This window comes from Artemia sp. Qi Xiang Cuo, chromosome 11, assembly GCF_049724085.1.
Source record: "Artemia sp. Qi Xiang Cuo chromosome 11, ASM4972408v1, whole genome shotgun sequence".
Classification (NCBI taxonomy): Eukaryota; Metazoa; Arthropoda; class Branchiopoda; order Anostraca; family Artemiidae; genus Artemia; species Artemia sp. Qi Xiang Cuo.
In genome coordinates this window covers 31,404,920-31,418,244 of record NC_142804.1, presented here as the reverse complement: position 1 = coordinate 31,418,244, position 13,325 = coordinate 31,404,920, and the positions used below count along the sequence as shown (strand labels likewise).

The window sequence follows — 13,325 nt, the reverse complement described above, 5'->3', positions numbered from 1 at the left end:
TCTCTTTATGGTATAACTTTTATTTTAATTGTTTAAGGAGATTAGCCTGGGAATTTTGAGAACTGATTATATGCTCAATGAACAAAATTCAAATAACGGAGTCTCACAGAGTCATCAGACTACAGAGGAGGAATTGAAAATGATAGAAATAAACACGATAGCTTCAAGTTTTGCTGGATTGGCTTCACAATTTCCAGATTTTAGAAGGTATTATATATGAATTTCTTGATGTTTCCAAGTAAATGCTATATTCAGCTCTTGAGTTTCTTTTGTAGTCTCTTTTTTTCTTCTTTTGAATGATAGACTCAGCGTTAGAATGAGTTGAGTCTTTTTCTTTCTTTCTTTTTCTGACACTAGAACGTTTCTTGATCCAGTCTGCACAACTATACGTACGATTCAGGGTTGTCGAGTCAGAGACACATGCAAGAACACTAATAGGGATTGTAAAGTACTCCCAGGGGGTGGCATTTAGTGAATAACAACGTGGGATCTATGTATTCATTTCCCCCTTGCTACTTTGTATAGAAGTGGTCGAAGAAACTTACGAGAGGGCTCTTCAATTTTAAAATGAAAGCTCTAATTTCCTGTATAAGAGACAAAAGTGATTGGATTAAAGTAAGATGCATTTTTTTCCCCAGAAAAACTGTATTTTAGGCAGTTTTCCACGTGTGTTACAAACAAGATGATAGAGCACATATGGATTTTGAAAGACTAAAAAGTAACCGTGAATAATGAAAATATCAAAATTGCATCCGACTCAGGTTTGTGCCCTCGAAATGAAATTTTGATCTTTACCAATATTCTATTGTGTATATTAGATTTTGTTAATGCTTGACTCTGTTATAATTCACAGGGACTGGGTTTGCTGTGGCAGGCTTGTACTATATGAAACTATAAAATACGGAAGTTTGGAAACAGTACATTCATCATAAGACATCATAAGTTGATTATTGCAAATTTCTAAAATCTAATGAGAGCTTATCTGTTAAAAGTTATAGCCGAAGTCAGTTTAGATTATTTCAGAAATACGAAAGATACACCCCTAAAAGTGTAAGATTTGATGAAAAATTACAATTTAAGATTCTGGAGGTTCAAGAACCCCTTGATAGAATTTTTGAGCTCCTAATTAAGAGAAAGTGAAGTTTAATACTTTTGTGTCAGGGGGGCAAGTTTATTTGTATTTTTTTATTTTTCACAAGGAGTACGGCCATAGGGAAGCGGCCATAGGTGCGAAATTTTTCGCACAATTTTTCGCACGAAATTTTATTTTTCACAAGGAGTACGGCCATAGGTGCGAAATTTTGGGAAGAGTCCCTTTTCAGCGGAAGTCTAGTGTTCAAGCGCCCTATTTTAGAGTCAAGAGCTACTGGACAAGCCCCTCTCACAATTCTTCAATGTATCTCTTTTTCACTGGTTAAACAGCGAAATTAACTAAGCTAGAAACATTTTTTTAGGCATTCCTGGAAGCATGGGGACTATTTTTAAAATCTTGAGTCAAAACATACACACACACATAAAAAAAAGAAATTATTCTGAGAAAAAGATTACAACGAATTCGTTACCACAGAGCAGACTGAATTTCGATCCCTTTATTCCGAAGAAAAGACTCATCGCCAGAGTGCGGTGGTAACTACAATCCTAGGATGTGACGTCAATTTGGATCTGATTAGAGATCTTGCTAGTTTTATGGGGCATTCCAAGCTTAGCTTAAATTCAGAGCATGTCCCACCCCCAAAGCCAAATCTTTGATCTGCCCACCTGTATAAGGAGGTTAGTAAGGAATTAATCAAAAACTCAATGACGAGTTATCAGTGACTTGTCGTGATCATTCATAGCGTCATGAAAAGAACAAATGGGTCATTTTATCCACAAGCCCGACTGAGCAGTGGGAGGTGGAATAATGTTAGTAAAGCCAGCTATTTGCCACCTAAAGAACCGATGAAGCAGGCTGTTTTGCTATTAAGTATGTATTATCAGTTTTGTGTTTGTGTCTTTATGTGTCTGTGTCTGTGTTTGTATGCACTAAAAAACAAGCAAAAGCTATTAAGATAAAACTTGAATTTTTTTTGGAATAATCTTGGATGGTATAGACTGTTAAATTCAAAAAACAAATTTGGCATGAAAAGGCATCAAGATTATCAGTAGCGTAATTTCTTCAAAATCGTGGGGGGATAATGCTGGAGCCAATTTTGGGACAGACAATGCTGGGGAAAACTAGGGTCTGAAGGGGGCAGTCCCCCCGTGCCTCATAGCAAATTACGCCTCTAAAGATTACGTCTGTCAGTGGCTAAAGGCTGAGATGCTGACTGTAGTGAGTGGAGGGAGGCGGTAGAATAAGTCGGCTGATACTTGGGCTTTAGGTCCAATAACGAACAAAAAACACATCTGTATGACCGAAGGCCAAAGCTCATTATTTACGAGGACCAACCTTAGGACGAATCACCGACCCTAATTGGCGAAGCAAGTGGGAGGAGACAATAATATTTGACCCTGGTGCAGCGCCGGCGGATCGACCGAACGCCGCCGACGAGAGACCGAAGTGTCGCAGCGCCGTCGCCGGCAGAAGCGGCGGCGTTCGATCAACTTTAAATTAATTTTGCGGCAATTCTTTATTGCGTCAACTGCAAAGTCGGAGCTTTTCCTTCTCGTGTGGTTTAGTATTTCGATTTTCCTGATTAGAAATCAAGCAGGGCTTGTACTATCCCCGAATTGTTGGGTATTTCCCCGAAAATCTATGCGTCCCCCCCAAAAAAAATTTGGTTCCCCGAATCCCCGAAAATCCCGCAATCACGGTGCCACCCATAGCGATTTATCACCAGTGACTTTCCCTGCCTAATATTACTTTGCATACCATAACTCTATTGTTCGTTAATTTTTGTCTTTTTTGTTACTTTGCTTAAAAATCAGAGAAATGCAACATGCACTTGCAAATAATGCAATATACACAGTTCTTAATATGTTGACAAAAAAAGTATCGTCTTTATGAAATGAGTTTAAATCCTTTCGAATGCAGTTTCCTAATCGCTATTTCTTAGCCTACATCATTCGTAGTCAATAATTTTGTTTTCAAGTTGAATAGAATTATAGAACGCATTCACTACTATACAGCTTCAGCCTTCAGTTGGATTTTGAAATTGACAGACGACAGATTGTTTCTACAGCTGAATTGTAAGTTTGCAGATTTTTTTTTCTTTTGTTTTGTAAGATCTTTTGTAAGATTTTCTTAATGTTTAATACTCAATTGCTGAATGCCTGATAGAAAATGAAATCTTCTTTCTTAAACATTTATAACCCCTCCCCCCTAAAAAAAACCTTATATTGAGAAAAAATTTAGTTTTAGACTAATCGATGTACTAGGTTGGAGAAGTACAGATTAAAACGGAAGGTACCCCAAAAATATGGTTCATAAATAAATTGTTAAGTATTGCCTATAGGGGGGGGGATGGGGGGCTGTCATTTTTAAATGATAATACCTCATTGTTTTATTGAAAGCAGGGACGCCAAAAAGATAATTATTTTTTTCATTTAAAGTGGAGACAGAAGAAAATGATATCAAATTCCCTGGGAAACCATTGAAATACTTTGATAGACCCAGGGCCCCCCCCCATTGAGACTTGTTCATCGTCTTGGATATTTTGCGATTTTTCATAGGCTACTGGCCTAATTTGGCTTTTGTGTGTGCTCTCTTTTAATTAGATTCTCTGGATCTTATTGAATGCCACGGAGAATCTATGACTCAGTTTTTCAATAATTTGTGGTATATCAGAATAATTTCGACATTTTGTTGTTGTCTTTGTACCCCTTTACTCATACCCTCAATTTTTTTTTATATGAACACTAAGCTGTTTTAAGATATTTTGCGTGTTTTTTTGAACCATATAGTGACATATTTGATTATTAAGCAAATTATTTTTCTAATGTGAAGCTGAGACGGTATCCTATGAAGGTGGTATCCAGAGGGGGGGGGGTAGGGAGGTATTACATTTAAATGATAATATCTCGAAATTTTTTTATTGAAAGCAGGGATGCCAAAAACTTTTTTTTTAATTTAAAGCAGAGACGGCATCTTATCAAGGTGGTACCCAGAGGGGGGGTTTGGTAGTGAGCTATCATATTTAAATGATAATACCTCGATTTTTTTCTTTTGAAAGCAGGGCTGCCAATAGGTTAATTATTATTTTTATTTAAAGCAGAGACGGTATCCTATCAAGATGGTATCCGGAGGGGGGGGGGCATAGGGAGTTATTATATTCAAGTGATAGTACCTTGATTTTTTTTTTTTTTTATTGAAAGCAGGGATGCCGAAAAGTTGAAAAGTTGACAAAAATTAACGAGATTTTCGTGAGTTATACTTGACACAGCACTTGTATAGTTTTATCGTCCAAAGGGAAAGGGGCATATGCGTCAAACCCATTTTTTTCTTATTGATGAAACGGGTTTACTTTGAAAACATTCATTCATAAGTACTAAGCAGATTCACACTGAAATGAATTGGTATGGCGAAAGTGATATCGACATTCCCACCTAACCTTGCGCTCGAGTGACAATGGCGCCTTTGGTCCAGTGCCCAAGTTACATCAAAAGGCCTGGTCATAATAAAAGCTTTCAATTTGGGAGGTTCAAGAAGAAGTCTTTGACAGTCTTATGACCTCAGGGTACTAGATGTTGCAACGTTCTTACGTATCTACAGTAGTTAAAAAAATTCGATCGCCCCACAAATGATTGCAAAATATTCAAAAAATATGCACAAATATAACAAATGTAACATTTGGAATATTATAACACTTTTTTCAAAACTTTGAAGAAAAGCAAAAAAGGCTAAACACCCCTAACTACGCTTGAAAGCTATTTTAAAAAGAAGCTCTTTAGAGATTTCCATGGATATGACCATAGCGAAGCTTTGAGCCTGGGTGGGGATCAAAGAGGAGTCTTTGAGTATTTTGACCACATGTGACTTTCTTAAATTTGGTAATTTTTGTGAGCATTTGGAAATCAAAGCTTAAACTCAATAACTGATACTAAGTGTCCTAAAAATTTTCCTTAGATTAAAAGTGACGAAATAGGAAGAAAATATCAACATCTTCCTGGAGCTACTTCTGTCTGCATATTATTTCATTTAATTACATTTAAAACGGATGAGCTGTTAATTTTTTACCTAAGAAAATAGCTGGCACTTCATTTTTCTTCATACCGAATAAACCATCAAGTGTTTTTTTTTTCATTGTGATTGAAGTGTTCTCATGTTAAGTGTTCATCATGTATTTTTCAATTTGATAAATTTAGTCCTTTTAGATGCAGTTTATAATTTGACTGATATTATTTATTTATTAGTGTATAATTTGGAATGAATCCCAAAAAGAAAAAACGAATAATATCCAAAAGAGCAGCCAAAAGCAATGAAAAAAGCAGCAGTTCAGAGCAGCAGTTCAGCCATAGCCTACATGACATATTCTATAAAGAAGCCAAAAAAACTTTAAACTGCATTTTTTTTAATTGTTATTAAAAACCAGTTTTTAATACAAGAAGGCTTTTTAGGAATCCAAAAGAGCAAAAAAAAACCAATTAATATCAAAGTTGCCCATTTCAACTGTTTTAGAGGCGACAAAACAGATATAGGCAAAGAGCATTATGAAAAATTGCTCGATGAAAAAAAACTGCTAATTTTGATAATTATTTATGTTAAGAATGCATAGCTAATAGATAATTCAACTACTCGTATTATGCAAGGGTTCTGAAACGCCACAGCCATTTCGTTTCTACCCGATTTCTACTTCTCTTGATGAATAACGAAGAAGACCAGTTTCCAGCCAGCGACTTGAGAATTTTTGAACTCATGAATAGGCTCGAATCTGTTGTAAATTTAAGCTGTTGTTTGAGAAAGACTGATGAAAACATTAATGTTTGCGGTCAACATTGATCGCGCCGCCGACATCTTACCGGCGGCGTGGCGGCGGCGCGCTGTTTTTGCCCCGCCGCCGCAGGTCTTCCCTCATCGGTGCGGTGCCGGCGTCTAAATAATATAATGAAATCTATTGGAAGGACCCTAAAAATGAATATATCTTTTTCCTGTAATGGTAGCATTTGTGTGGTTATGCTTTGCTGTATTCCATTTGTATACTATCTCCCATTTAACTATTTCATTTGTTATTTTAGGTATATTCTAAATATCACGGGACACATTAACTTGATACCTCAGGTGAGTGCTTTTCCATTATGCATGTCTTATACTCTAACAAAAATATTAATCATATCAACGAGATACAATTTGTCATAGAAGTGACGAATGTATATAGAACTGTACTCCTAGCTGACGTACATTTCGATACCTATGTCTTGTCCTCAAGCAAAAAACTTCAATCATGTCTTTGAGCAGTAATTCGTTACAGAAGTGATGAATACTCGTAGAAGTGTGCTTTCCGCTTTTCACTATCTATGTATTTTATTCCAATAAGAAACCTCGATCCTCATCGTTAGCTGAAATTTGTCACAGAAGTGATGAATAGGCGTAGTAATGTACTGCTAGTTCACTTGCCTTTCACTATAAAGGTTTTGTACTCCAACAAAAAGTGTCGTCCATGTTTGTGAGCTGTAACTCGTTACAGAATTGACGAATACACATAGAAACGCACTTCTAGCTGACCTGTCGGCACTTCCTGTGTCTTATGCTCCAACAAAAAAGACTAATCATGCCCGCGAGCTGTAACTTGTCATTGAAGTAGGTATATTTCTCCCGAGATAAAATCAAATTAAATCACCTTATTACTTTTTTTATCAATCTACCTACTGACTGATTAATTGTTAGTGATACGGTATGGTTTTGTTTTCAAAAATTGTCCTTATTTAGAGAATAATATTTACCACTCTGAAAACAAATGAAGAGTTTCCTGTGACTTCTCGCTTTATTTTATTATTCCCAAAATTCAGACATTCAATCTTTAAAAGTTCCTTTTTTAAGACGTTTCATAGTAGCAACATACTATCTTTTAATTCTTGCCGACTTTTTTTTAACTAGATATAACTTGTGAGTGCATGAAATTATTTCACTTTTTTTTAATCATTTTACTTGTTATAGATTCCAGATAATGCACCTCTAAAAGGAATTGCCGAAGGTCTTATAGCAGCTTGGTCGTTCTATGGCAATCCGAGGCAAGTAGACTCGTCTCTCCTTTTTTTTTCCCTTTTTTTCCCGTCTTTTAGATAGATAGATAGATTTATTTTCCATAGAAGGAGTTGAGTATTATTGTATTATATATGTTTTATATTATACATATGTATTGTATTATATGTATTATATTAACATATATATTGTATTATATTATATATAATGAGTATTATATAATGTTAGAAGGAGTTGAGGAGGTGAATATTAGAAGGACTCGTCTCTTCTTTTTTTTTTTTTCTTCTTTTAGATAAATAGATAGATTTATTTTCCATATATCAGTAAAATAATTACATAACAATCTACAAATCCCCACAAAGGCTCCATGTCATGTAGGAGGGAGTTCTAGTTTTTGTTTGTTAAGGACCCAATTTCAAAGCAAGTAATGAAAAAAAAACGATTTACATAATATTCGGTCAAATACGAGATAAGAAACACCTTCATGTTGTTTTGCATTGCTCGTAGTTATTCTTGCGTCTTGTGTGTGAAGTGGTTTAGGGTTGATAAGCCTAAATCACACACGCAAGAGGTTGGGAATTCTTATAGAACTAGTTAGTTTTTGTTGCAATTCCAATTGTGGTTTATTTTCTTTTTTTGTGAAACCCAAAATGTATTAGTTGGTATGGTCAAGCGTTTTATTTTAAGCCCTCTATCATTCAAAATGATGGCTAACTCTTCTTACAGGTGCCAAAATTCAACAGTGGAAGTGTTAATGTTTTCGTCTCTTAATTTAAATGATAATGTTTGTATTGTTTATGTTACAAATATAAGTATATAACTGTAAAGTATTTCAGTTTGCCGTCCGAAATTTGTAACAAAGGTATTTTTAGATAATTTCGGAGACCACACTGCCTTTCCATGACGATAAATAAAAGTTCAAATAGGGATAAAATCCTTTTAATAGACAGTGATGATGATAACAGTGATAGAAATTCACAAAAATACTAGATATTTCGGTCACATATGCAGTGACCGTCATCAGTAGACGGTCAACTTTTATTTATCGTCATGGAAAGGCAGTGTGGTCTCCGAAATTATCCTAATCAATTAGCCCTAATAAAATTTTTAAGCAGGAACAGAAACAGAGAAAAATTGAGATGCAGAAAATTAAACGGAGATTGAGCTATCCATACTTAAAATCCCATTCGGCATCAGTAGTTTTACTACTGATGACGGTCACTGTATATGTGACCGAAATATCTGGTGTTTTTGTAAATTTCTATCACTGTTATCATTATCACTGTCTATTAAAAGGATTTTATCCCTATTTGAACTTTTATTTATCGTAAAGGTATTTTTAAATTTACCTTGCTTTTCTTGATCTTGTTGATACCTTGTGTAATTTGTGAAAACGAATCAAAACTTCACTTTTAATAGCCACTGAACTCATTTACAAGACCGTACCCAGGATTTTTTTCGGGAGGGAGGGGAGTTTACTCAAAGATTTTTATTCGGGGGGGGGGGGGTAACACGAAAAACCTAAAAAACGCTAAAAAAAAAATTTTTATATCCCTTTTTGTTGTTTTTACGAGTCAGACAAACATTTGAGGGGGGGGGGGAGTAAACCCCCTTAACCCCCCCCCCTAGGTACGGCCTCGCTCATTTATATACTAGTAATCTTTGCACAATTTTCAAATAATCTTGATTCGAACGGTCAATAGTTTTCTGTATCGTCTACGTGGTGTAACACGGACTTTTGTATCTTGCTACGGTGTTTCTGAAAGGATGATAACCTGTCTTTGTTAAAAAGAAAAGAAAATCTTCATCCCCCTCTGAATAGGAGGAGGAGGAGCTTATGCAGCTGTATTCACCTCGGTTGGCCTGATACTGCAATTCAGTTGTAGTAGTGATAGCGGTGTTTGAGAAATTTCTACCTCTAAATTTCGGTTTTGGACTTCTGTATGGCGATATTAGCCTTAGATTTGTAATTTATATGTGCCACAAACCCTTAAATACCAATTTTGGTGGAAATCAAACACCAATTGGGAAACGTGTAGGCTACTTAATTTGTTTTGGCTTAGGACGGTCATATTGTGATATTAATGATTTTTAAATATTAAGCTTGAATTATTTAGTAACATTAACTAAATAATCCCTGAATGATCATGAACACATTTAAAATTTGTGCATGGTTTTTATCTTAACATGCTGTACCACTTGCTTAAAATTTGTGTTGTTGTTTTTTTTTTTTTTTTGCTCCAAAAAATAACACAATAGGTCCCAAAATAAAATGAATATAATGCGTGCAAATAATAATAACAGAAAAAAAAAAAAACCATAAAGCGTTTATTACATTCTGGGAAAAGACTATGGACAGAGAAAGCACTTTGGGATTAAAGTAGAAGTTATCGTTTTTTGACCTAGCTGTTTCAATGGCTCATTATTAGAATCTTGAGACTAATTTGGTGCTGCTAAATAAAATTGGAAAAGCGTGATAAAATCTACAACATTTGAAATAACGGACGCGTGTTGAAGACAAATTTATAATGAACACCCTCAGAGATCCTTAATTCACACAACTTGTGAAATATGTACCTATTGGCTTTTTGTGTTGGATTTTTAAATTGCAATATTATCCTAAGCTCTGTAGTTAACAAGATTGGAACCCTTGGGTATCAATATTGGCGAGAATCAAACGCATATGTAATATGCATACCTATGTTTCTATTTGCAACCGTCACACTACTAGCTTAATGACATTTACGATTGAAGGTTTTATCGTTCAGAGAAAATGTCTCACCATTCCCAAAATGTTCTATGACGAATCATAAGTGTAATTTTTGAAGAAGGGGGGACGGGGCTGAAGCTGTGTTGGGCCAAGAGATCAGCAAGATCTGTAATCAGCAAGCTCATAAACTCTTTTGAACTATTTTTGGTGAATGTCAAATACTTTTTGCGAAATACGTGCTTAATTTGTACATGTGGGTCCTTCATGTATCCACCATGACTCAATCAACACTGTAAAATCTGGGCTTTGTTTGTTGTGATTCCTTTTGAAGCCAAAGGGTATCGGAGACCCCTTTTGTTCTCTTCACTGTTTACCAAATGAGGTCCGAAGATGGAGCACAGGCAATGTTGGCCGAAAGAGGTAGGAGACGTAGTACACGCTATGTTTATCAACGGAGTGTGTTTTTTTAACGGAGCCTACGCGTTGTTTATTAAAAAGGATTGGAGGCGCTTTCTAATAGTGTTCTGCTAGGTCGGCATTACCAATGAGTATACCAAGGACAAAGTAAAATATTTAATTGAAATGCCCAATATATATGTATGTCTCTTTCCGGGTAAAAGATATTTTGCTACTTCATCGATTTATTAGTTGTCCTGTTTATCTCAACTGCTTGAAAATAAGGAAAATAATTTTGGTTATATCCCTTGATGTTTATTGACTTTTTTTAGTTCAGTAATTCTGATGGTCGTTGAAGACATTCCTAACAACATTGCAGATCAGATGCATCACGAATTTGCTGTAAAAAAATTGAAGCCAGAAGTTAATTTTGTTATATGCAGCCTTTCAAAGCTTCACCAATACATTAAGCTGGATCATATTAACAAAAATCTATATTTGTAAGTTTCTTGAACATACTTTTTATTATAGCTTCACCACTACATTAAGCTGAATCATAGTAACAAAAATTTATATTGTAAGTTTCTTGAACATACTTTATATTTTCTTGTTTTAATTTTATATAGCAGTAGTTGTGAAATGGAACAACATTGCTGTTTTCATAGGTTTTTTTCTTATTCTTTGTTTGTACATTTGTTTATATTTGTAGGCAAGGATTTAGCGTTGCTTATAGTAAAGAGCCACAAGGCTTCAATGTATTATTGTTTTCCCCCAGAGTCACTTCATATGGAAGGAGTAGTTGTATAAAATTCAGAAGGGCTCATTTGATTGAAAATTCCAAGTTTTAGTGCCCTTTTTAAGAGTCAAAAGTGATCGGAACGCAACCAACCCCCTCCCATGCCGTTCCTCCTCCCCCCCCCCCAAAGACATCCGAATAAAAATTTTGAAATAACCTTTTTTTTTCAAATTAGTCCAAATTTCAAATAAGCATAACTACGGGATTGACAAACAATCCCCCCAAGCCCACAGGGCAAGGGCAGAAAGCTTGGCAAGTTGCCCGTTGTTTACATATGAGGTTTTCACTGGGAAAGGGGGCATGTTTGATCCTGTGTTCCCGAAAAGGCTTAGAGTACAGGCTACAGCTGTAAAGGCTTAGGCTACTGCCCATCCCCTCCCCCTAACCATTAAAGTTCTAAAGACTGTCGCGTCATATGTAGCTTGATGAAAATAAAATACATTATAGATATTTTTTTCAATTTAGTAGCCAAACTCCCGCTTGTCTTTTTTTTTTTTTTGTGGTTTGAGTTGAATGTTCAGTTTAATTTTTTCTCATTTCAAGATTTATTTAATCATCTGTATCAGTATCTGTTATCTTTGTCTTTGATATGATAATTTATTTTAATTTTTGTTCGTTTTCGATTTCCTTTATTCTCTGATAGTCATTTCTGATCCTTTTCGAGTTTGAATTATTGTAGGACTTCTGTTTCTACTGGTCTTAAGTTTCATAAATTTTCTTTTTACTTCTCTTTGAAAAACTTCTTTTTCGAAAAGTTTTTTTTTTATTTAACAACCGTAAAAGATACATTTAAAACGTCTTTTTTTCTTATTGGAACGTGAAGTGGACAAGAAAAGTTTCTCTGAACATGGTAAAACTACGAGTAATTTTTAGGATTTTTTTCTAGGCTTTATAACCAAGAAACAAAACGAAACGAACCTGACTCCGAAAGTAAAGTCCTTAGATATCATGGGGCGTAAGTGCACAGGATTGAATTAGTTTTTCGAAATTCTGAGAATTAGATTCTGTATCTCTTCTAGATTTCTAGGAAATGATTCTGAAAAAGTTGATCTCAAAATCCGAAGTTCCGTTTTTTGCGACATTTTGATTTTCATGGACTTTTCGAAAATTTTATTGACAAATAAGGATTGTGCCTAGAACTAAAGTGAAACAAGTCCAATTGGGATCTGCCTCATAGATTGGGAGGGGGGAGAGAACGGTGTTTTTAAAAATTGTTGTCATCAATACATCAAAAGGGAATATTGCACGTAGATCAAACTCAGTTTGAGGTAAGGGCGACTGTCTTAGCTATGCCTTTTGGGGGTCCGGAATTCGAACTTACTAATCAGAAGATGTTTCCTGGCCTCAACCAAACTTGATGGAAAGTAACCGTAGATGTTGTAGTTTTGCCTTTTAGACTTATTTAGACTTACGGACACAATCTTATCTCTGCGGAGAAAGGGAAAGATGTCCCTAAGTAACTGTTGTCAGATCAAGGGCTATTAAATATTGACGGAGCTTAGCGGGAATTAAGAGCTTGAATCCTGGTTGTTCCTTCTACGGCACGAATCTTAATAGGTTTCGTCCTTCATCGGCTGTTTGGAGATCCACGACCAATCTGGCTTCTATTCGAAAGAGGGGTCCCGTAAATAGAGCCACCAGGAAAATTTAGTAAAGCGGCGGATAAATTGCAACAAACAATAGCCAGAAGCAAAAATTGATGCCCCGACTATATTTTTTGGAAGTCATGTACCGGATAGACGTCTATAGGAGGTACCGATTTGACCTCTATTGGAGGAGGAAGGACTCCTCCAAACTCTTTATCACCCTAATCACGAGGTGAGCTGGTAGAATTCATCCAAACCTGGTCAGTGGTTACTGCTATAATTTGAGGTGTCTGTTCTTGATCTGACCTCTTTGAGGAAAGGGATTGCATTTTTGTAAACTTAACCCACCATCTCTCTGTTAAATATTGTAGGAATCAGCAGTCAGGGATTTAGATCCCTCCATTGGAGTATTTGAGACTGGTCCGATCGCTTACACAGCGTTTGATCACTGGATCGATTCCTATGATGATATTTAAGACTTTGTTTACTTTTTTGTTAAGAAGTGTCTTCACAAGTGGGGGATGGGGGAGGAGGAGAAAAGAATGTAACCTAGTTTCAGGGTCAGGGCCTAGATTGAAATTTCATTCTTAAGTATGTTTCCAGATACCTTTCTACACATGGCTCCCTCTTGGCTTAGAATATTATTTTACAGTCTACAAGTTTATAGCCTTTTTCTAAAGTATCTGGTATTGACCATCTGAATGCGATGCATCTGAAACA

The 13,325-nt window shown here is 35.7% G+C and overlaps 1 protein-coding gene across 1 annotated transcript in view; it reads left to right on the top strand.

Annotated features, from left to right (window-relative positions):
* LOC148946874 (glutathione synthetase-like) overlaps positions 1-13,325 on the top strand; it is a 100,837-nt gene that overhangs the window by 25,135 nt on the left and 62,377 nt on the right. Inside the window, exons 4-7 of the mRNA XM_089096687.1 lie at positions 38-207; positions 6,154-6,196; positions 7,073-7,146; positions 10,556-10,723. Coding sequence (XP_088952813.1) covers positions 38-207; positions 6,154-6,196; positions 7,073-7,146; positions 10,556-10,723 — 455 coding nt within the window. The remainder of the gene's footprint in view (positions 1-37; positions 208-6,153; positions 6,197-7,072; positions 7,147-10,555; positions 10,724-13,325) is intronic.